This window comes from Oncorhynchus clarkii, chromosome 32 (genome assembly GCF_045791955.1).
Source record: "Oncorhynchus clarkii lewisi isolate Uvic-CL-2024 chromosome 32, UVic_Ocla_1.0, whole genome shotgun sequence".
NCBI classification, from domain to species: Eukaryota; Metazoa; Chordata; class Actinopteri; order Salmoniformes; family Salmonidae; genus Oncorhynchus; species Oncorhynchus clarkii.
In genome coordinates this window covers 37,457,389-37,482,288 of record NC_092178.1, presented here as the reverse complement: position 1 = coordinate 37,482,288, position 24,900 = coordinate 37,457,389, and the positions used below count along the sequence as shown (strand labels likewise).

Sequence of the window (24,900 nt, the reverse complement as noted above, 5' to 3'; positions counted from 1 at the left end):
CCAGATGCTGCTGGAAGTGGTGTTGGAGGGCCAGTAGGAGGCACTCTTTCATCTCATCTAAAAAAATATATATATATCCCCAGGACGCTGCCCTGTGTAGGGTGCTGTCTTTCGGATGGGATGTTAAACAGGTGTCCGTCCTGACTTTCTGAGGTAATTAAAGATCCCATGGCATTTATCGTAAGAGTAGGGGTGTTAACCCTGGTGTTCTGGCTAAATTCCCAAGCTGTCCCTCATACCATCATGGTCACCTAATCATCCCCAGCTTACAATTGGCCCGTTCATCCCCCTCCTCTCCCCTATAACTATTCCCCAGGTTGTTGCTGTAAATGAGAATGTGTTCTCAGTCAACTTACCTGGTAAAATAAATAGCACTTAATGGTTTTTGCGACTGCGCTTGAAGAAACTTCCGAATTGACTGACCTTCATGTCTTAAAGTAATGATGGACTGTTGTTTCTTTTTGCTTATTTGAGCTGTTCTTTCCATAATATTGACTTTTACCAAATAGGGCTATCTTCTATATGCCACCCCACCTTGTCACAACACAATTGATTGGCTCAAACGCATTAAGACGGAAAGAAATTCCACAAATGTACTTTTAACAAGGCACACCTGTTAATTGAAATCAATTGCAGGTGACTACCTCATGAAGCTGGTTGAGAGAATGCCAAGAGTGTGAAAAGCTGTCATCAAGGCAAAGGGTGGCTACTTTGAAGAATCTCAAACATAAAATATATTTTGATTTGTTTAATACTTTTTTGTTTGCAACATGATTCCATTTGGGTTATTTCATAGTTGATGTCTTCACTATTATTCTACAATGTATAAAATAGTACAAATAAAGAAAAACCCTTGAATGAGTAGGTGTGTCTAAACTTTTGACTGGTATTGTATACACAGTACATTCGGAAAGTACAGACCCCTTGACTTTTTCCACAGTTTGTTACATTACAGCCTTATTCTAAAAATATTTTTAAAATCCTCATAAATCTATACAAAATACCCCATAACAACAAAGCGAGAAAAAAAAAGGGTTTTAGAAATGTTTGCAAATTTATTTAAAAAAAAAAATGAAACATCACATTTACATTAAGTCTTCAGAGCTTTAGCTATGAGATTCGAAATTGCGCTCAGGTGCATCCTGTTTCCATTGATCATCCTTGAGATGTTTTTACAACTTTAAATATTCTGTATAGCTTAAGGGTAATGTGTCACCCAATTAATTATCTTTTACTCGTCTATTCAAAATCAAATTCAAATTCACTAATTGCGTCTAACTGTAAGCCGCCCTGCACAATCAATGAACAAAAAGCATTGCCTAAGGCTAGTTCTCTCCCCAACTCATGGATAGACATTTTGGAGTGTAGCGTAAGGTCCATCCAGTATGCACAATAATACAGTCCACACTCAAAGGCGATCACTCGAATTTGTGTAATTTTGGAGTATAGGCTAGACCAATTATGTGCCAAAGACATCTTAAATCAATTTTGTTTGATGTGTTTCTGCCATGTGTAATATGCGGTAGGCTATGCATTGTATGACAGCACAATCATCATTTTAATTCAGGCTTTTCTTTCGTGCTTGGGCTCATTAGCCTAATAAGCTCTAATATGCATATGGGGTTTTGAATGAATCATCACCTTAGAAAGCGCTGTCCATTTTGTTGTTAGGTGTTGAAACAACATCCACAAACAACCATGTTTTACACTGTTTCAACCTGCTGTTGAACTTCTTTCTCCAAATTGATCATCACAGTGAGGTGAGTTTTAAAGGCATGATACTGTTTTGATGATAAGTGTTTGATGTGATTTTCAACTGCACTTGCATTGATGTCATTGTGGTTATTGGGACAATAGAACCCTGAGTACCAGGCCATTAGCGACCTGATGGTAGTTAGCGAGTTGGGAACTACCGACGCATGTCCAGAGTGTATAAAAGGAGATTACCGTGACTCAACAGCGATCACTTGGAATTTTATTGCGGTCATGACTCATGACTGCCGGTGTGGCGGTAATACGGTCACCACAACAGTCCTAGACGGGACTTTGTTTCTGCGGTAACATGGACTCTTAAAAACGTGATGATACTTTGTTGTTCCTTGCTGAAACAAGAAACTAGCAAATTACACTTTGGTTGCCTAGGCAACGCCCCACAATGCAACAGCACACACAGAAATATAATTAATAAAATGGGCTTTAACACTGGCAATTTGACTGGTAAACTCATGGGTACACTCTCAATGGCTGCCTGGTATTGTGATGCAATACTTTCCATGGTAATGTAGAATGTTCATTAAAATGATATTAACTGATGTGGCTCATGCAATGGAACGTATTGCATCAGTTCAGTTGAATTAACAAATCACAGCACAAACAGTGGGGACACTTCCTGCTTTTACTTCCTGCTTTGCTCCTATGGGTACACTCGCAATGGCCGACAGTTCTATTCATTCTATTTCTATGACAGCACATGCGGTCAGGAGCGAAAAATATATATTACGGAGACCGTGGTCATTTGGCTGGCCAATTATTATGTTAGACCAATAAACTGTATTTGTGTGTGTGTAAAGGGTCAGTTATTGTATAGTCTACAGTATCTGTTAGAATGGGGGCTACCATTTTAAATTAAATTCACTGAGCATTGAACACTGGTGCTTGTCACCGTGACTGTGTGAATGTGAAATTAATCGGTGTGGATGACTGGCGTTTAGTGTAGGAGTGATTTCAGAGCCCCTCTATTCAGAGTTCCCTCTATTCCAGGCTGTCGTTACTGGGACTTGTTCCAGGCAGGGGGGGTGGGGGGTGACGTAAGTCACATAGCTCTAGAGACACACACCAGTCCTCTGAGTTGCATCTCCACCGTCACACATGGGCTAAACGCAAAACCAGAGCCAGCAGCAAACTGCATGCACCCCCGCCCCCAGAAAATAGGCTAAAGCACAGGCTACACAGTCACGGAAACCATTTCCATTCCTCTCTAAGACACATTTTCCTCTCCTTGTATGTACAACCTAATAACCACAGGTGTCTACTTTTTCCACCTTCCATGTCATTCTCACCTTATCTAGGCTATTTCAATAGCCAAACATGATGTATTTCCCTCAATGTGTCTGACATCAACTTCTATTCAATAGATAAACAATAAACATCATATTCATAATCTATACATTTTTATCAAAGGTGCATACTCTAGTCTGCTGCCCCATTTTCCTCCTCTAGTCCTCTCTCACGCTCTTTAAAGCAGCCATATCTGTTCCTGTCTCATTTTCTCCCACTCTTGCTCCTCAGGGCTAGTGAAGAGCGGGAAGGACCATTTCTTTTCTAAGAGGCATTTGTTGGTGAGGCAGGCAGGGACTCTCCCCCCCCCCCCATCAGAGATGGAGAAGACACACACACACACGTACACACACACACATCCACACACACGGACGTGCACACAAGACAAACAAACAGAGCAGACCTACCGTCAGCACATGCTCCCCTTCATGGTTCCCCTCCATCGGGGCTAAAACATCAGCGGCAGCCGAGGCAGCTGTGGCGTTAGCTGGCTTTGTCTCTCTGTTATCTCCCCTGTGTGTGTGTGTGTGTGTGTGTGTGTGTGTGTGTGTGTGTGTGTGTGTGTGTGTGTGTGTGTGTGTGTGTGTGTGTGTGTGTGTGTGTGTGTGTGTGTGTGTGAGCGTGTGTGTTTCTGTGAGCGTGTGTGTTTCTGTGAGCGTGTGTGTGTGTGTGTGTCTGAGCTCTAACTAAGACACTGGAATAGTGGGCTGCTGTTGCCTGCTCGTCTGTGTTAATACGGAGGGAGAAAGCAGAGTGCTGCCTGTCTTAAAACAGACCTGCTCCTCTCTGACAGCCCGCTCCTTTCTCAGCAGCCAATCCCCCGCCACCATTAATATTTCATTTGCACAGCCAAGAGCGCACCCAGACGTGCACGCAGACAGAGAGGACATACACACACATACGCACACAATCACCCACAGTGGCATTCAGGGCACACACCCGCCCACACACACAGACAAACATTACACAGAGGGCGTGGAGAATTGAAAAGGACAGACAGAGATGTACTCATTAAATGTCTTTGCCTCCTTTGATTCTGATACATTAGTGATCTTTATCACAGTCTCAAGGTCATGTACACGTCTTTCAGCACCTTTTAATCCCATAGAGACTCATGGCCACATGAGGTCGTCAAACACAGGGAAATAACAGTGTAACATCACACTTATACAATGGTGATAGAAAGAACATGGTAAATCAAGGTCTCTGTCCCAAATGGAACCCTATTCCCTATATAGTGCACTACTTTTGACCAGAGCCCTACAGAAGTAGTGCCCTGCACTATGGGTCCTGGTCAAAAGTAGTAACTTCATAGGGAACAGGGTGCCAAGGCCTACACCGCCTAAATAAAATAAAATGTTGAACTTTTAGTCGCAATCACAGAAAGGTAGCCTACAACAAGTAATGAACGGCTAAAGACAGGACAGAACCATACATCTGATCCATTGCCTCACGAGCAATACAGTTCTGATGAAACCGGGAGGCAGGGTGACACCTAATGGCCAACTCTGAATCTCACATGGAGGCAAAGCATTGGCACGCCAGCTGACACAGTATATTTTTAGATTCTAGCAGACATTCTTATCCAGAGTGAATTAAAGGAGCAATTAGGGTTAAGTGCCTTGATCAAGGACACATCGGCAGATTTTTCACCTAGTTGGCTCTGGGATTCGAACCAGCGAACTTTCAGTTTATTTATTTTAAACCGGATTTGAAGGTCAGGCTCTCCAATTATGTTCATGTACTATGTGTACTGTCAGCAAGACAGTGTCTCATTTTGACCAATATGAGTCCCAAATAGCACCCTATTCCCTATTCAGTATTGGCTCTGGTCAAAAGTAGTGCAGTATATAGAGAATAGGGTGCCATTTGGGACTCAGCCTGCAACCGGCAGTCTTTTCTTCTTCGTAAGCACCATGGACTCACCACCAGCTCTGGAGACCATTATCCACCACTGCACACGGAGAGAGACTGATCACATGGCCGGCACCAAAGACTCACTCAGTCTTTTAATCTGAAAGGATTATTTACCCGATTGGATTAGTATAGTAGAGGGCTGGAAAGCTGAGACATGAAGCCAACAGGTGGGATTGACCAGTAGCCATGATCAGTTAGATTACCCCAGATCATCCATGAGAAGGCTGGGCGCCCTGGCTGGAGGTGTGCTGTGCTCCCCCTGGGGCATCATTTTACTCCTGGGTTTTTTCTGGATCAAAATGGGGCTAACGTGGTGACCATGGCGGGGGTGTGGCCTCTTAAAGGTCTGTGAGAGCCAGAAATCTTGCTTGTTTGTAGGTGACCAAATACTTGTTTTCCACTATAATTTGAAAATTAATTAATAAAAAATCCTACAATGTGATTTTCTGGGGAAAAAAATATATAATTTTGTCATAGTTGAAGTGTACCTATGATGAAAATTACAGGCCTCTCTCATCTTTTTAAGTGGGAGAACTTGCACAATTGGTGGCTGACTAAATACTTTTTTGCCCCACTGTAGACAAGTTGGTTTAATTTACTTGAAAGGAAGTGAGACTTTGTCATTGTGTTTCTTGGCTATTTACACTGTTTTGTTCACAAGCTAGGTTGTTTTTCAATGTTTGAGTTTCAACTGTTCGACAAGAGAAGACAATTGGGCTACTACTCAGACTCTCAATCGCACAGGCGCAAACATGACTAATGCCGCGTTACCATGGTAACCGTTCACCCTTAAAAAGGAAGGTGAAATTGTTTGTCTCATCTGTGATATTTTGGTTAAAAGAAACATTACAAAGCATGTTGATCCATTTTTGGTGTTACGTTTGTGTAATTTTAGCTGTAAAAAAAATATTTGGGCAGGTAAAAGATCTGAGTGGCTGGTAAGATTTTTACATCTACCTGCCACAGTGGCTGGTGGACAAAAAGTAAATGTTAGGCCCTGAATTCTACACATTTTTCTATGGTTTATGCTATCTGAGTGACTCAAGCATTATAACAAAATCAATGGGGACACCATACCTTAACAAAAAATACTCCTGAATAGATCATTATTGGAATTTTAGATTATCCCTGACTGTCTGTCTATCTTATATTTGTGTGATTTTTTTGTTCTCAAAAATGATCTTCTAAAAAACATATTTAGGTAATTTTCTACATACTCTATATCTGGTTTTAGCCAAGTCGTTTACATTCACACGGAAAACGTTTTTGTATCCCAAAATATGTTTTCTACATGTACTGTTTGGACAGCCCACCCAGTACTTTTCTATGCAGAAAAAAAACTGTCCTCCAAGCTGATTTCACTGACCAATTCAATTAGGCCTACACCCTATTTGTGAGACAGAGAGGAAGAGGCCTCATTTCTGAAGGTTTCACTATGCCACAACAATGGCACATTCAAGGTAGGGCTAGGCCGTATACCGTATTTTACTGGTGTTGATGCACAGACCGGTTTGGGTTTTTACGTTATTTCTATAACAGTTAGAGGTCGACCGATTAATCGGAATGGCAGATTAATTAGGGCCGATTTCAAGTTTTCATAACAATCGGAAATTGGTATTTTCTTTTTTTTACACCTTTATTTAATCCTTATTTAACTATGCAAGTCAGTTAACACACACAGGGGATTCAATCTTGCAACCTTACAGTTAACTAGTCCAACGCTCTAACCACCTGATTACATTGCACTCCAAGGAGGAGACTGCCTGTTATGCAAATGCAGTAAGCCAAGGTAAGTTGCTAGCTAGCATTAAACGTATCTTATAAAAAACAATCAATCAATCAATCATAATCCCTAGTTAACTACACATGGTTGATGATATTACTAGTTTAACTAGCGTGTCCTGCGTTGCATATAATCGATGTGGTGCGTATCGTTGCTCCAATGTGTACCTAACCATAAACATCAATGCCTTTCTTAAAATCAATACACAGAAGTATATATTTTTAAACCTGCATATTTAGCTAAAAGAAATCCAGGTTAGCAGGCAATATTAACCAGGTGAAATTGTGTCACTTCTCTTGCGTTCATTGCACGCAGAGTCAGTGTATATGCAACAGTTTGGGCCGCCTAATTTGCCCGAATTTTACATAATTATGACATAACATTGAAGGTTGTGCAATGTAACAGGAATATTTAGACTTATGGATGCCACCCGTTAGATAAAATACGGAACTGTTCCGAATAAACGTCTTGTTTTCGAGATGATACTTTCCGGATTCTACCATATTAATGAGGCTCGTATTTCTGTGTGTTATCATGTTATAACTAAGTCTATGATTTGATAGAGCAGTCTGACTGAGTGATGGTAGGCAGCAGCAGGCTCGTAAGCATTCATTCAAACAGCACTTTTGTGCGTTTGCCAGCAGCTGTTTATGACTTCAAGCCTATCAACTCCCGAGATTAGGCTTGTGTAACCGATGTGAAATGGCTAGCTAGTTAGCGGAGTGCGCGCTAATAGCGTTTCAAACGTCACTCGCTCTGAGACTTGGAGTAGTTATTCCCCTTGCTCTGCATGGGTAACGCTGCTTCGAGGGTGGCTGTTGTCGTTGTGTTCCTGGTTTGAGCCCAGGTAGGAGTAAGGAGAGGGACGGAAGCTATACTGTTACACTGGCAATCCTAAAGTGCCTATAAGAACATCCAATAGTCAAAGGTTAATGAAATACAAATGGTATAGAGAGAAATAGTCCTATAATTCCTATAATAACTACAACCTAAAACTTCTTACCTGGGAATATTGAAGACTCATGTTAAAAGGAATCACCAGCTTTCATATGTTCTCATGTTCTGAGCAAGGAACTTAAACGTTAGCTTTCTTACATGGCACATATTGTACTTTTACTTTCTTCTCCAACACTTTGTTTTTGCATTATTTAAACCAAATTGAACATGTTTCATTATTTATTTGAGGCTACATTGATTTTATTTATGCATTATATTAAGTTAAAATAAGTGTTCATTCAGTATTGTTGTAATAGTCATTATTACAAATAAATAAAGAAATAAAAAATCGTCCGATTAATAGGTATCGGCTTTTTTTGGTCCTCCAATAATCGGTATCGGCGTAGAAAAATCATAATCGTTCGACCTCTGATAACAGTATTTGAATGTTTTGTTTGTTAAATGTGATATGCCATGTATAACGCCAATTTGTATAGTGTACTCTACTTGAGTCATCTGTCATCTCGCTCATGCTGCTTTTCACACAGACCTAGCTCCTTGCGTTCAGTCTGCATGGTCAATGCAGCACATCAAATCAAATCCAATTTTATTTGTCATATGCACCGGATACAACCTTACCATGCAAGTAAGCATTTCAAACATTCAAATACCGTTATAGAAGGTAAAGTGTTGATGACAACATATGTTTTCACTTTGCTTCGTAATATAAATCCACTAGACTAGCTTTCTATAATGACACTATTAGTTTGTGTTTCTTACATCTGCAAACAGCTAGCTCATCTTTTCTTAGCAAGCTGGGCCTAAATTGTGCTAATTGCTAGTTAGCTAATCGCTAGCTAGCTGTCTGGCTAGCTAGCTAATAAATGTACTGAGTCTGAGCAAACGTAACTAGCTATACAGCCTGGTAATACCAAGGATGGTGCGACCCAAATCAGCATGTTGTTTGTGCAACAATATCTTCTAAATCAAAGAGGAATACGCAAAGCATGAATATGTTACCTACATGAAGTAGCTAAGAAGAAACATTCAATGTAGCCAAAGGTTATAGGGTCCCCTAGGAAACACTGACCATCACTTTGAATCCTACCCTGTCACAATAACTCCTCCCTGGCATTTTCATGTCAACCAACACAGAATGGAGAAAAACCCATTGAAATCACTTAGAATGTATGTGTTGGCACCCTAGATTCACGCACTACTCATAAAGCAAATGTCAAACTTTTATTATACAAAAACATAAAATACCATAATTTAAAAATAAAAAAATACAGTGATATGATATTTTGGCATTTTTGCCCAACTTTAATTCAAGTCAATTGCTTGACTCACCAGTCAAGAACCAAGCTATATCCAGCTATTACCGTTATCTTGCATGATTTAAAATAATCTAAACTAGAAAGGTAGGTTACTTCTCTAAAATCAGCCAAATGTGTGTTTTCAACTGGATGTTTTTGATAGATGGAAGAGTAGCCTACTCTTGTTTGTTTAGCTACGCTCTTAATCTAACTAAGCAGCAATCACCTTGTCACTTTTAGGTGGCAAAGATTATGGTACCCATCCAAAACTGGTGCCAGGAGCACAGATTTGGCCCCATCTTTTAGTGATGCGGGAAAAAAAATAGTTAGTTATTCTTTCTGACAATATATAATTTTGACAATATCACAATATTATTTTTGCGCTAGTCTGCTGAACCTGCACGAAAACTCCTGTATTTTTCCTTCATTGTTTGTTCTCCATCTTCTTTATAAATATGGAGACAATTTGTTTCCATGGCTGATCAAAACTAATTTGCTCATGGCTCATGCCTAGGCAACAGAAGACTTTCCTACAGCACCTTCCTTTCAGCAAGGAGTAACAAAGTTTCATCACATTGTAAAGAGCCTATGTTACCGCAGAAATGGCCTCAACCGCACAAATGCCCGGCTGTCTTGTCTTTAGTCAGATGTCCCCCACAAAAACAAATATTAAACTTATTATGAAATTATGAAAGTAATTTTATTTTCATCCATAATCGGCAGTTCCACGATTATACGGTAATTGTGCCAGACCTAACTAAAATACACCCCTCCAGTTCTGGAGGACATGACAAATGCCTGAACTAGGTCTAGTTAGTACAACTATGTTACTTTATCATAGCCCAAAAAACATAATTTGCACAGACATGACATTTTCAACTTACGAAACATGAGGTCCAACAATCAAATCATAAAAACACTGCATTTTGTAGGGCCCTATAAAATCAGTAAAATTGTTTTGCCTGATTCCGTAATTTTCCCTAAAATTCAGTTTTCAGTTATTCCCGGTTTCCGTTTCCCCCTGTTTTTTTTATGTAGAAAAACAACTACATTTGGTTTTCTAAGTCCACAACAATGCTTAAACTACATCAGGAGTTCACTTTTGAGGTCTGGGAAAAATGTGTGAAATGTAGATTTTGGGGTGTAGTAACCTTTTAATTCCAGTGAGCACCAGCAAGAGGCTGTTGTGTAGCTATGTTTTTGTATTGCACATGTGATGGAAGAGTTTGCAAAACAAATACCCACTGGATAGATGAAAATAATCATGGTATCATTATGCCTGGTAAGCATAGGCTACTTTGTAGTTAACATTTAATTGAATGCCTTTCCATATACCGGAAGACTTTTCATTAGCATCATCGCTAACGGCTACACAAAGTGGTAAACGCACATACACAGAAGGGGAATTCTCATTGTCTCTTTAGAAAGTTGCAGGAATTACGAATCAATGATGCATTTTGTCCATGTCTTATGATTAACTTGGGCAAGTGAATTCATTTTCAATACATTTAGTTGATTCCCTAAGTTAAATGCATTTTTGAATATTGTACAATTCCGTTTCAATGTCGGATTCTGTGATCCCGTCCATGTTATCCGTATCGCACATTTATAGGGCCATACTTTTGTATACTGAAGGTGTCGGACTGGAACCAATGGGTTGACTGCTTTGGGGGGGAGGGGCCTTTCTGCACTCCAGCTCACGGCTAAACCACTGTCCTCAGTCTCCTCTCAGCACCTGACCTTGGGAAAGATCCAGAGCAGGAAATGTTTCAGTCTAATTGAGTCTCGTAGACAGACAGGCTATTGTCCAGATTCCAGTATGAATGTTCAGACATGGAGAAGCTAGTATACAGACTCCTCAGACTAAGCTACCTCTTGTAAATTCATATGACTGCAGAATCAAGACTCCACAAACCAGCAAAGCTTACTAACTACTGGGCTACATGGGCTCTTGAGGTTTCCTTTCATTTGATAACCTGTCCTGCTTATCCTGACACACGCGATATAGGTGAAGCGCAATGAATCAGATTGAACAATACACCTCAGTGGTAGGGAGTAGAGACCAGAGACCAGACTCACCAGCCATCATTTTGGTCTGTTTCTCCTTTAGGCTCATAACCCATTGTACCTACTTCACAACCCCACTCCTACAAATCATGCTTAGACTAAGCAATAAGCTCAGTGCAGTAAAAACTCTTATCAAATTCTCACGACTGGAATTTAATTAGGGAGGGGGGAGAATTCTGTGGGCAAATAATAACATTTAATTTGAAAGTAAGCAACCAAGCATAAACAAACAAAAGCGTACAAAAAGGTATTATTTTCACATTCTTGGCCATGAGCCTTCCAAGAAAAACAGCACTTAAAGGCTTACAGTCTTAGTCCACTACAGACTGTGCCTTACTTCAACCCTACCTAAGACTATGCCTAGCATTATAGATACAGTACTGTATGAACAGAAGCACCATTGTGTCTTGTCTAGGTTCATGCGGTACAAAATGTAGGGTGAAGATGGAGGCTTTGTTGGATACGGGAGTCCTGCAATTAAGGAAGACGTCAGCTTCTTTGATAACGCCTCTACAGAGCTTTAAATGGAATAGAGCAGAGAGCCTGAACCTGCTGAACTAAGAACCTATTTCAGATCTTAGTGGGGGAAGACAGCAGGACACAAAGCCTTTTGGCACGATTCTCCTGGCACCTGAGGTACAATTCCATGACAACAGAGGTAGAGCCAAGGTCAAACGCAGGTGGTGGTAAAAGCTCAGAACCTTATGTGTGGTCAAGGGAAACGTGTGTGAATTACCTACAGTGCATTCGGAAAGTATTCATACCCCTTGACTTCTTCCACATTTTGTTACGTTATAGCCTTATTCTGAAATTGATTCAATTGTTTTTATCCTCATCAATCTACGCACAATACCCCATAATGGCAAAACAAAAACTGGTTTCTAGAAATTGTTGATAATTTATTAAAAATAAAAAACAGAAATAACACATTTACATACAGTATCAGTCAAAAGTTTGGACACACCTACTCATTCAAGGTTTTTCTTTATTTTTTTATATTTTTTTTCTACGTTGTAGAATAATAGTGGAGACATAAAAATTATGAAATAACACATTTGGAAACATTTAAACAAATCAAAATATATTTTATATTTGAGATTCTTCAAAGTAGCCACCCTTTGCCTTGATGACAGCTTTGCACACTCTTGGCATTCTCTCAACCACCTTCAAGAGGAATGTTTTTCCAATAGTCTTGAAGGAGTTCCCACATATGCTGAGCACTTGTTGGCTGCTTTTCCTTCACTCTGCAGTCCAACTCATCCCAAACCATCTCAATTGGGTTGAGGTCGGGTGATTGTGGAGGCCAGGTCATCTGATGCATCACTCACCCTGCTACAAAAGCCCTTACACAGCCTGGAGGTGTGTTTTGGGTCAATGTCCTGTTGAAAAACAAATGACAGTCCAACTGAGCACACACCAGATGGTATGGCAAATCACTGCAGAATGCTGTGGTAGCCATGCTGGTTAAGTCACAGACACTGTCACCAGCAAAGCACCCCAACACCATCACACCCCCTCCTCCATGCTTCACGGTGGGAACCACACATGCGGAGATCATCCGTTCACCTACTCTGCATCTCACAAAGACACGGCGGTTGGAACCAAATATCTCAAATTTGGACTCATCAGACCAAAGGACAGATTTCTACCGGTCTAATGTCCATTGCTCGTGTTTCTTGGCCCAAGCAAGTCTCTTCTTATTATTGGTGTCCTTTAGTAGTGGTTTCTTTGCAGCAATTCGACAATGAAGGCCTGATTCACGCAGTCTCTGAACAGTTGATGTTGAGATGTGTCTGTTACTTGAACTCTGTGAAGCATTTATTTGGGCTGCAATCCGAGGTGCAGTTAACTCTAATTAACTTATCCTATGCAGCAGTCCTCATGAGAGCCAGTTTCATCATAGTGCTTGATGGTTTTTGCGACTGCACTTATAAAACTTTCAAAGTTCTTGAAATTTTCCGGATTGACAGGCCTTCATGTCTTAAAGTAGTTATGAACTGTTGTTTCACTTTGCTTAGTTGAGCTGTTCTTGCAATAATATGGACTTGGTCTTTTACCAAATAGGGCTATCTTCTGTATACCACCCCTACCTTGTCACAACACAACTGATTGGATCAAATGCATTAAGAAGGAAACAAATTCCACAAATTAAACAAGGCACACCTGTTATTGAAATGCATTCCAGGTGACTAACTTATGAAGCTGGTTGAGAGAATGCCAAGACTGTGCAAAGTCGTCATCAAAGCTACTTTGAAGAATCTCAAATATAAAATATATTTTTATTTCTTTAACACTTTTTTGGTTACTAAATCATTCGATGTGTAATTTCATAGTTTTGATGTCTTCACTATTATTCTACTATGTAGAAAAAACCCTTCAATGAGTAGGTGTGTCCAAACTTTGGACTGATACTGTAAATATTCAGACCCTTTACTCAGTACTTTGTTGAAGCACCTTTGCCAGCCATTACAGCCTCGAGTCTTCTTGGTTATGACGCTTCAAGCTTGGCACACCTGTATTTGAGGATTTTCTCCCATTCTTTTCTGCAGACCCTCTCAAGTTTTGTCAGATTGGATGGGGAGCGTTGCTGCACAGCTATTTTCAGGTCTTTCCAGAGATGTTCGACATGCTTTGTCTTGGCTGTGTTCTTAGGGTCGTTATCCTGTTGGAAGGTGAACCTTCACCCTAGTTTGAGGTCCTAAGCACTGTGGTGCAGGTTTTCATCAAGGATCTCTCTGTACTTTGCTCCGTTCATCTTTCCATCGATCCTAACTAGTCTCCCATTCCCTGCCGTTGATAAACATCTCCACAGCATGATGCTGTCATGCTTCACCGTAGGGATGTACCAGGTTTCCTCCAGGCGTGACGCTTGGCATTCGGGCCAAAGAGTTCAATCTTGGTTTCCTCAGATCAGAGAATCATGGTCTGTCCTTCAGGTGCCTTTTGGCAAACTCCAAGTGGGCTGTCATGTGCCTTTTACTGAGGAGTGGCTTCCGTCTGGCCACTCTACCATAAAGGCCTGATTGGTGGAGTGCTGCAGAGATGGTTGTCCTTCAGGAAGGTTCTCCCATCTCCACAGAGGAACTCTGGAGCTCTGTCAGAGTGACCATTGTAGAGGTCGACCGATTATGATTTTTCAACGCCGATACCGATTATTGGAGGACCAAAAAAGCCTATACCGATTAATCGACAATTCCTTCGACCTCATGGCTTGGTTTTTGCTCTGACATGCACTGTGAACTGTGGGACCTTATATAGACAGGTGTGTGCCTTTCCAAATCATGTCATATCAATTGAATTTACCACAGGTGGACTCCAATCATGTTATAGAAACATTTCAAGGATGATCAATGGAAACAGAATGCACCTGAGCTCAATTTCAAGTCTCTTAGCAAAGGGTCTGAATACTTATGTCAATAAGGTATTTCTTGTTTTTACATTTTTGTATACATTTGAAAATATTTCTAAAAACCTGTTTATCGCTTTTTCATGATGGGGTATTGTGTGTAGATGAATGAACAAATAATTGAATAATTTTAAAATAAGGCTGTAACTTAACAAAATGTGGTTAAAGTCAAGGGACCTGAATACTTTCCGAATGCACTGTATATCGGGAAGGCAAGGGGATGTGGTCACCATGCATGCAGTAATTGAGGGGAAATGGATATGGGAAGAGTTCGCTGGTCAGTCATAGGACCTATAGGTCTAAATGCCCAAAATAATTTGAGAGAAAATGATTCCCATATTATCTCAAACTATGTGGGATATTCTTAAATTGAGGGTGAAGGAGATGTGAAAGCTATGGCCTGATTGAATTTCATCTCTTGAAAAGTGGTTCTAAAAGCTTTCCCACCAAGTGCATAAAAATCCTGTAGAAGCATGTCCACTAATTGACTTAGAGGGGATTGGTGTACACACACACAAGCTATCATTTGTTGGGGAAAGTAAGCCAACCAAGTAATGTACTCTGAGCCTGTGTATGAATGAAAGCTATTTCTAGTTTCACTCAGGGTCGGGTGACTAATGTCTAAAACCTAGGTAGTTTCATTTGGACTTGCCGAGCACAGGCAAGGTCTGTGGCCTTGACAGCACTGTCCATTTGGATGGGCATTGGCTTCAATCAGGCCACAGCTTTCACCACCCCTTCCACCTCATTTGTTAATCTATTCCTGTTGGTATCATTTTTTATATCATTTTCCTATTTTTCTCTCTGCATTGTTGGGAAAGGTCCGTAAAGCATTTCACTGTTAGTTTACACCGGTTGTTTACAAATGATGTGACAAATAAAATGTTAGTTGATTTTATAATCTAATACATTGAGGTTTACAATGATTGTTTGTCAGGAGTTTCAGGGGCTCTCCACAAATGCCATAAACTGATTCAGGAGGAATCATTTGCAGTAGGAGAGGTCAGGAGGCTTACACTTAAGTGATAAGGCATTATCACCTTTATACAAGGGGTTACCAACAAATTCAAATAATGATCGATATATTTTCATTAAAAATGTTATTTTGATTTTTTATTCATACTATTTCATCCTTCCACAAGATATAGTCCCGACACAAATCTTGGGTTGCTACCCAAACCGGCTGGTTGTTTGTTTGTTTGTTCCATTGGTTCGGTTTCCGGCTGGTCTTTCGTTCTATTGGTTCGTTTGCCAGAGAAGGCGAACCAGTCGTTCAGTCTTTTTGTTATGTACAAGCAAGAGATAAATGTTGTTTGTCCTAAATATTACATTGCCATACTGGCTGGCAATGTTCTTATCCCTTGCTTGCTAGCCAACTATGGCTAACTTACAGTCACGTCACGTGCAGCCAGAATAACAACAGTAGCTGCATTTGTATTTGTTTAAGCTGTTTTCTAGTGACATTTATATGGATACTTCCATAACAATAAGCTAATGAGGTGCAATTTCGCCTGGCACAGAAAACGTGCTTTCTCGTCAAGACACTGTTGTTCAGAGGAGCTAGCCAACAACACAGCTAACACAATCACTTCAAACTGAAGCTGGAAAGACTGCAAACTAGCTTCACTTCGTTTCGTTGTACCTTTTTTCAATTGACATTTCTTTGTATATATCCATACAAAATTATGCCAGCTGATTCGTGATTTCAACTGGCTGAGAAACGCTGCCTGCCTGTCTGTCTCGTTCCGACTCCCGAGCCCTACACGTTCATTACTATGGGACAGCTGGAGATCAAATTTCAATATTGAAACAATGTTGCAAATGTCGGAGAGACAGACAGCAAGGTTTATACAAATCTCTGCTGTTGAAAACGAAATGTTAGTCTAAAAGAAATGTGAGATAATGTCTACATGCTTTGTATAGTGGAGATCAAGTTTATAACTTGAAAAAACGTCATAGATTTAGCCGATGGTAACTAGTGGAATAGACACCGGCTGGAATGCGCTATTAACCAATCAGCATTCAGGATTAGACCCACACATTGTATAATTGAGGGTTAAATATGGGAGACCAGCTAGGCCTATATGATATCATGTTGACATTCCTGGTAATACTGTATTTAAACAGTCCCAAAGGTGAACAGAGCAAATCTAATGCCCTGCTGACATAAGAACAATCACATATTCTTCAAGTCAAGATGGAAGGGAGCAGCTCTGACAAAGAGTGAAGCTGGGCTTCATTAAACATGTCCTTTTCAAGCAGTCATTTGTCTGAGGTCTCCTGTGTCAGTCAAGCCACTGATTGACTAGAGGCAGCCTTGAGTGGAAAGATGCACGCAGGGCAGCAAAGGGTCAGGTTACTCCACCCTCTCAACCTCCCCAACACTCACACTTCCTAAGACATCATTATGATAAGACTGCAATTGGATGAGGAGGAATGGCAAGTATACTTACCTTCTAGTAAGTGACAGCTAAGGAAGGACTGAGGAATGTAAGAAAGGATGGGAAAGCATGTATAAAGGTGCACTTGATTCTTAGCCTGAGTACCAGTTTGTTTGTGCTATGATGCCAAGTCCTTGTCACTCATAGCCATCCCAAACATTTTATGCTTGACAAGGAGAGCAATGCAGCAGGCGAGAGCACAAACAGATCTGGGTCCAGGCTACCAACTCTAATCTCACTTTAGAGAGCACTGCCACTGTGGACAGAATAAATAAGTAGAGTATATAGGTTTTGGGCCATGTTGCTCTTTTACCTCTTCAACACTTATCTTTCTCTCACCAAAATGAAAGACCCACCCAACAAAACAGGAAGTACAGTAAACCCGCTCACTAGTACAATTACCCGCTCACTAGTCCAACTGGGCTGTCATATCAGTAGAATTTTAACAGTCAAAACTAAAGTAATCAAAGCATATTTGACTTGCAACTCAGTCAGAGAAAAGTCAACTTTACTAGCTAGCTAGCTACTTACTTAAACATTGTCTTAGAGGACAGTCAATGAGGAGTTCATGATTCGCTCATCCTCCTCACAAGCGTCATAGCGACAGAAACAGAAAGCCACGAGTGTCTTGTTGACATTAGCTAGCAACTTGGCTAGCATCCCCCAAAGCAGAAGCTACATCTGACACAGTATTAGAAAACTAAATAAAATAACTGTTGCTCTGCATAAGTGCGGTTGTCAAAACATTTTTAAATCGTATTTTCTCACCATGTGTTTTAATACAAAAGCTATTCAATCCAGCACAGAGACCGGACAAAAGCATCTTTCTCCATCTCTGCATTTGCTAAGTCGCAAAAAAGGTCATTATGGGCGACCTAATATATACATATTACGTTATCGATGACTTACTGTCCTCAAAAGGGGTCTTTCCTGTTCACTGTTTTCTTCCATTTCACCTGTCGCCTCAGCAAATGTGATAGACCGGTGACACTTCAATATACTCAAGGAAAATGTGACGGTCTGGTAAAGGTTTCGCCACAGTAGCTACTCAGCGTACGTTAGGGAGACGCCCTTCGACACGATTGACAGCCTTTCGCACCACTAGCCGATAAATGACTGGTGTCCATAGCCAATTAAATCTAAGGAATGCCAGATGGACGGTGCGTATCCCTGTCCTCTCCTCGAGCGAGCTTTGTGACAAAGCAAGCGACTGGCAACATGGTCTTGAACAGGTCCTGAGCAGACAGCAGGGATGCAAATTCTATTCTAAATAGATACGTCAAAAAGGGGACGTAGTAAATCAACATACAGTCGAGGCATTTGTAGAATAATGAAACCACATTTGTAGAATAATGAAATGTGTAGAATATATTTAGTAAACCACAGAGCAGAGAACAGTGCTTTGAAAGCAAAAACGCAAAAGAGAGCATGCTGCACTCTTCATCTTCCATGACAGTCAGTGACAATCACTAGCTAATTGTCAACCTAAAGTAGAGAAGATTTTGATTTCATTAGTTTTCTGTAGGCTTGCCTTGAAAGTCGGCTACTCTAAAACAGGGTTTATCAACCTATTTCCAAGTTCACTGAGGCCCCTATGCCAGGGGTTCTAGGCCCCTGCAATTAAGAATCACTCTTAGGGTGCGTTCGTAAATTCACTCTGGCTAATATCTACTCCGATTTCAGAGCACTCTTGTCTGAGTGTAACTGATTAACTTATGAACTGGACAATCTGACAAGGCTCTGAATTGACACCCAGAGCACCCAGAGCGCACTCTGACCCTCCAGATTGAATTTACGAACACACCCCTAATCTCAAAACCAGGATAGGATAGGTCAAATTTCCATAGCAGCCCGCAGAAATCATCATCATTTTCCAATTATAACCAGAGTTATAAATGTAAGTTTACTAATTACACAATTTGGAACAAAATCACTGTGACTGATTATGAAATGTTGCATTACTCTCCAGGAGACTAAATGTACTATGAAGCACTATGATTTTAAAATATAGCCCATGAAAAAATATGATGAAATAAGGTAAGGCCTCTGAGCCTGATCAGTGACAGGGACAGAATGCATTTTCTCATTCTAACCAGCAAGTGGCAGTCCAGTATTACTCAATTTTGCCCTAGCCTGGGATATAACATATAGATTATGTTATATTTACTCAACATATATCATTAACTATATAAGGAATAGAAGGGCAAATTAAGTTATTGATTAAAACTACCTAGACATTGCCAGATCTTCTTAATTCATGCATTGTAAAAGGTTAGTATCCTGTGGCAAGGTTGGGCTCATTTCCATTTTAATAAACTACATTCAATTCTAGAAATGCATTTGTTTATTGAATGGAACATGTATTGAAATTGATTTTAAATCATGTTTTTTTCTATTCTTGAATTGGAATTCCAATTCCAAAATGCACTAAAACGCAATCATCCCCAACCCTGTTATGTTTGGCCTGATCAACAAGCTATTCCATTCAATTTGAAGCCCCCGGATTTCTCTCTATCTTTTAAACCCCAACACCATCTTTCAGACCAAAGATATACCCATAGTCATTCTGAACATTACAACAAGAATCAAACAAAGGTTCAACAAGCCCAAACCCTGCCTTCTGCAGTGTTCGTGGGAGACTATAAATAAGGCTCCCCCAAAAAGGCATAATCACACGGCAGAGCTGAAATAGAACGGTGAGGTGGGAGATCAAACTATCACCTCTTAATTGTGCCCTGATTCTTAACAGGCTGAGAGCCCATTAACGCACAGTGAAATGCCGTCTGCCTTACTTAAAACATGCACCGTGCTGAATGCAGCTAGGAGAGATCAATCTGAAATATCATGCACGACATGAAAGCTGCGTATGCCTCCCCACCTGCACTGGACGATACTAACACTAACAGATGCAAATTGCTACATTATAATGCATGAAGAAGCACTCTTAAAGCACCAAAATGGAGAGAAAGGGGTAGTGATTTCACAGTTTAAAAATGGGAAGTGTCTAGCCCTTGAGGTTGACGTCTTGTAGTGACATCAATATCAAGGAACCCTCTTGTAAAAGCGGTAAGGGGGGGGGGGACTGGCTGCAGTTGTGTTTTGGTAGCTCAGCTAATGTCATAATATTGTGAGGCAATCTGGTCAGACTCAACTGAACCCTAGAAATGCATGCAGGTTAATGAAGGTTATCCAATCAGTAGGCTTTTCACGTAGGCTTTTACTGATGTCCTCAACCACACAAACAGCTGAAATCCTTTCCATACGATGCAATAGATTTGAGTGTTTAACGTGACACTGGCCACCACACTGATGAGTATTGAACAGGTCAGGTTTTGTGACAGGAGGCTGCAGAAATCAAGTGTCTCTAGTCTCTTTTCCTACAGATTTACAGGATGTTGTTTTTTTCTAGTGGTCATGCTCTCCCAGGCACTAGGAGAGAAGGGGTTAGGGAATGTGAAATTCCCAACTCTGTCGGAAGCGCTCCTCCAAATTGCCAATGCATTGATTTTGACCACAGACCTGTTCCACTCGGCCGCCTCCTGACTCCACTTGGCCCTAACCCCCTCCCGACCAAACCATGTCTGCAGTCTTGTGGGAGCTTTAGTGCCCCTGAACCCTGGTTGGCTCCACTGAGACCCACAGCATGGGGAGGTAGAGCGGGAGGGGGGGTATGGAGAGACCCATCCAGTCTAGTTCACCCAAATGGACACAGCGGTGGGTAGGGGATGTGGTCTGGAGATATAGGGGGGCAAGGAATGGGGGGGGTCCTACGACCCAACAGCAGAGGTGCGTCCTAGCACCCCCTGGGAAGAGCGCTGGGGATTTGAAATCAATGCACTGTTAAGTGCAGCCTAGCAGCGGGACACTGCCTCTTGTTCTGACATTAGTCATGCGCCACAGAGTGGGGCCCTATCAGGGTCCAAGGAGGATGGAGTAGGCTACCATGCAGACCCTGCAAGCGGCAGCGCCTCTCTGTTTCTTGAGTGTCTCTGCTAACACTCAACGCCCTACTCAGGAAACTTAGGGTCTTGCTAAGTTGAGACTCAACTCACACATAGGCCTAACACATAAGGGTCCTGTGAGCGTTTCACCCCGTGCCGCAAACACGGTCCACGCCTTTCCCTGGCGGTTGAGGAAAAGATTCAATGAGCAAATATTTTGTTTACAGTACATGACATTCTGAGGGTTGCTAGAAAGAACGCTTTGTCATCATTATGAAAATCAAATGCCCCCCAATGAAAACAAATTTAAATTTAAAGGAAAGTCAAAGGAGAAGTTGCTGGAACATCATTGTATTAAATCAGGGGTGTCAAACTCATTTTGCCCTGCGGGCAGCATTTGGTCTTCACCAAGGTCCGGAGGCCAGCACTGAAAATGTGTTATATTTCCTCGCTGTCAAAATGTGCCAAAACATTTTCCTCTATCCACCGATTTGGGAATTTTTCATCCTCCATGACTCTCTAGCTTTCGTTTCGGTGATTGTTAGCGAGCTGGACAGAGTGAAGAGACTGTATAAACATCCCTTATCATTTCTACCGTTTCGATTTGGTTTTAGTCATTTCAATTTAGATTGATGTCGGGTTTTTTTTCTAAAACATCAGCCATAGGATTTTGCACATCGTCATAATGAATGTATCCACCATTACAGCCCCGCAAACATTGTAACATCCAGCCCCATAGCATGTTAGAATAAGATATGAGAAGTATTATTATTATTTTTATTTTTGTACCTTTATTTAACTAGGCAAGTCAGTTAAGAACAAAATTCTTATTTTCAATGACGGCCTAGAAACAGTGGGTTAACTGCCTGTTCAGGGGTAGAACGACAGATTTGTACCTTGTCAACTCAGGGGTTTGAACTTGCAACCTTCCGGTTACTAGTCCAACGATCTAACCACTAGGCTACCCTGCCGCCTGCCGTGGTCCCCATTTCAAACCAATATCTCGGTCTTCATATTAATGTTGACAAGAGTCTTGTAAGATATACTTGTGCTGAGAAATGCTGTACACACACGAGTCAAAAAGTGTGAGTTAAAAAGTGACATCCAGCCCCAGTTTTCCCTATAGAGGAATGTAGAAGTGTCACAAAGCTCAATAGATGGATGTGTTTGCCGTTTACGTATGTGCGAAGAACCGGTTGCTGACAATACAGGAGTCAAAGTTGTATTTGCCTCGCTTGCTGAATCGTTTTTTTATGTAAAAACTATGCTGAGAACTGCATGAAAGAATCTTCAACATGACACCAATAAAGCACATAGGTCTGTATGAATGACTTGACATGGTGGCAGTATGGTGGTCCATAGTGGTGGTCCATAGTGGTGGCACTATGGTGATCAACCAAATGCTTGTCTTCTCTTGTCACAGATCTGAGCTGTGACTTATCATTAGACACAATGACATAATATCCAACACACCTGAAAGAGGATATATCACAAAGAAGAACCCTTTCATTTGATTTAATTTGTATTTAACCAGGAAACCTTCAATTAAGACACCGTCTCTTTCACATCTCTAAAACATTCACCACCATCTCAATGCATTCTGTCCTTTGGTTACTTTTTGAAGGGGAGCTGTAGAATTCTCCTGACCCAGAAACATGTTGTTGCCTGTGGTCCCGTTTAGCCACTGAGAGCAGTGATAGTATGTGACTGGAGAGGTGAGGAAACTGCCTCGGGTTCTGGTCTGAGGATGTCAACCCTCCTTGGCTCTCTGTCTCAGCGGCCTTTCTTATGGCTCTAACAGGCCGCAGGCACCCCATTGCAACGCCCTGGTGTTATTATTATGTCCATTGCAATGTCCTACCATCCACTAGGGGCAGCATGAGCAACTATTACCACATAATAGGCTCGCAAGCTATGGCTCTGAGGTTCATGGGTTTAATCCCAGTGCTAGGCGCTCGTTTGACATTTTATTTGAACACTATCCAAAGTTTTCATTTTTTTTTTGTCATTTAGCAGACGTTCTTATCCAGAGTGACTTACAAGAGCAATTAGGGTTTGATTTTTCACGTAGTCCATTTTATGGATTCGAACCAGCAAACTTTTGGTTACTGGCCCAATGCTCTTAATCGCTAGACTACAGGTCAATGGCTGTGCAGAGTTGCTGGATATTGGCTAGAACTGGAACACACTGTTGTACACCACGATTCAGAGCATCCCAAACATGCTCAACGGGTGACATGTCTGGTGAGTATGCAGGCCATGGAAGAACAGGGACGTTTTCAGCTTCCAGGAATTGTGTACAGATCCTGTGACATGTGGCTGTGCATTATCATGCTGAAACATGAGGTGATGGCGGTGGATGAATGGCACGGCAATGGACCTCAGGATCTTGTCACGGTATCTCTGTGCATTCAAATTGCCATCGATAAAATGCAATTGTGTAAGTTGTCCGTAGCTTATGCCTGCCCATACCACAACCCATCGCCACCATGGCCACTCAACAAACTGCTCGCCCACACGACACCATAAGCACTGTTTGCCATCTGGCCGGTAGAGTTGAAACCAAGATTCATCTGTGAAGTGCACACTTCTCCAGCGTGCCAGTGGCAATCGACTGTGAGCATTTGCCCACTGAAGTCGGTTAAGACGGCAAACTGCAGTCAGGTCAAGACCTTGGTGAGGACGACGAGCACGCAGATGAGCTTCCCTGAGACGGTTTCTGACAGTTTGTGCAGAAATTCTTTGATTGTGCAAACCCACAGTTTCATCAGCTGTCCGGGTGGCTGGTCTCAGATGATCCCGCAGGTAAAACAAAACGGATGTGGAGGTCCTGGCCTGGCGTAGTTACACGTGGTCTGTGGTTGTGAGACTGGTTGCAGGTACTGCCAAGTTTTCAAAAATTATCTTATGGTAGAGAAAGGAAGATTCAATTCTCTGGCAACAGCTCTGTTGGACATTCTTGCAGTCAGCATGTCAATTGCACACTCTGTGGCATTGTGGTGTGTGACAAAACTGCACATTTTAGAGTGGCCTTTTATTGTCCCCTGCACAAGGTCCACCTGTGTAATGATCATGCTGTTTAATCAGCTTCATTATATGCCCCACCTGTCAGGTGGATGGATTATCTTGGCACTTGAGAAATGCTCACTAACAGGGATGTAAACAAATTTGAGAGAAAGAAGCTTTTTGTGCGTATGAACAATTTCTGGGATCTTTCATTTCAGCTCACGAAACAACCAACATTTTACATGTTGCTTTTATATTTTTGTTCAGTATAGATTCAATCGATTGCTAATATAGAGCTTAACTGGTACTGAATAAAACATTTGTTTGTTATGAGAAGCTAAGAAAACAATGTGCACAATCGGCATCATCCCACTCCTATATTCAACAATGTCTGAGTTTCAAGAGCATGCTGTTGAGGTGTCTATTGATTACTGTACCTTTTGCATGAATGGTTTTGAACAGCGACTGAAGTCTATCGACTTGTTGTTGGAGTTCTGACTTGTCACGGCTCCCTGAGCTCTCTCACTACGCAGAAATCGATCCCCTATTTCCTAGTTGCTACAATTCTGTTAATTTCAGTTTAAGCGACAAAACGAGCAAGTATTGCGCAGAGAATCATTGTACCATCTAAACCGCTGTGAAATATATTTTCCATAACCCAAAATATTGTATTTTCAGCTGTTTGAAGCTGGTGTACAAAACAGAAAGTAAAAGAAGCAAAAACAACAGGAACAGGAGGCATAGAAATAGCGCACATAGCACAAATTCTCCACTTTTTAAAAACTGCTTTCAATGAGAATGACAGGTCTATAACACACATTTCTAAGGGAATTTGGTTTGGTCGCCCAGAAAGTTACATATTTCAGCTTTAAGTCAATGAAGGGAGGGCGTTTAGAGAACGGTTCAGGACAATGTCAGTCCAACACAAGATAGGCACTTTAGTAATGTTAACACACCACACAGAAAGTCCTGCTTTTAGGTTCCTCTCCTTCTTTCTTTCTTCCTCTTTCACATTTCTCATACGCTATGA

General features: G+C 41.2%; 1 protein-coding gene across 4 annotated transcripts in view; it reads right to left on the bottom strand.

Moving 5' to 3' along the window:
• LOC139392353 (sodium bicarbonate cotransporter 3-like) overlaps positions 1-17,904 on the bottom strand; it is a 78,290-nt gene extending 60,386 nt beyond the window's left edge. For 2 of the 4 annotated variants that reach the window (XM_071140284.1, XM_071140282.1), the window contains exon 1: positions 17,833-17,904. In XM_071140284.1, the coding sequence (XP_070996385.1) occupies positions 17,833-17,874 (42 nt within the window). In that variant the 5' untranslated portion in view covers positions 17,875-17,904. Of the gene's footprint in view, positions 1-3,464; positions 3,795-17,832 lie in introns of those variants that run through there. The other 2 variants (XR_011629662.1, XM_071140283.1) reach the window with 2 other exon arrangements.
• Between the last annotated feature and the right edge of the window lie 6,996 nt (positions 17,905-24,900).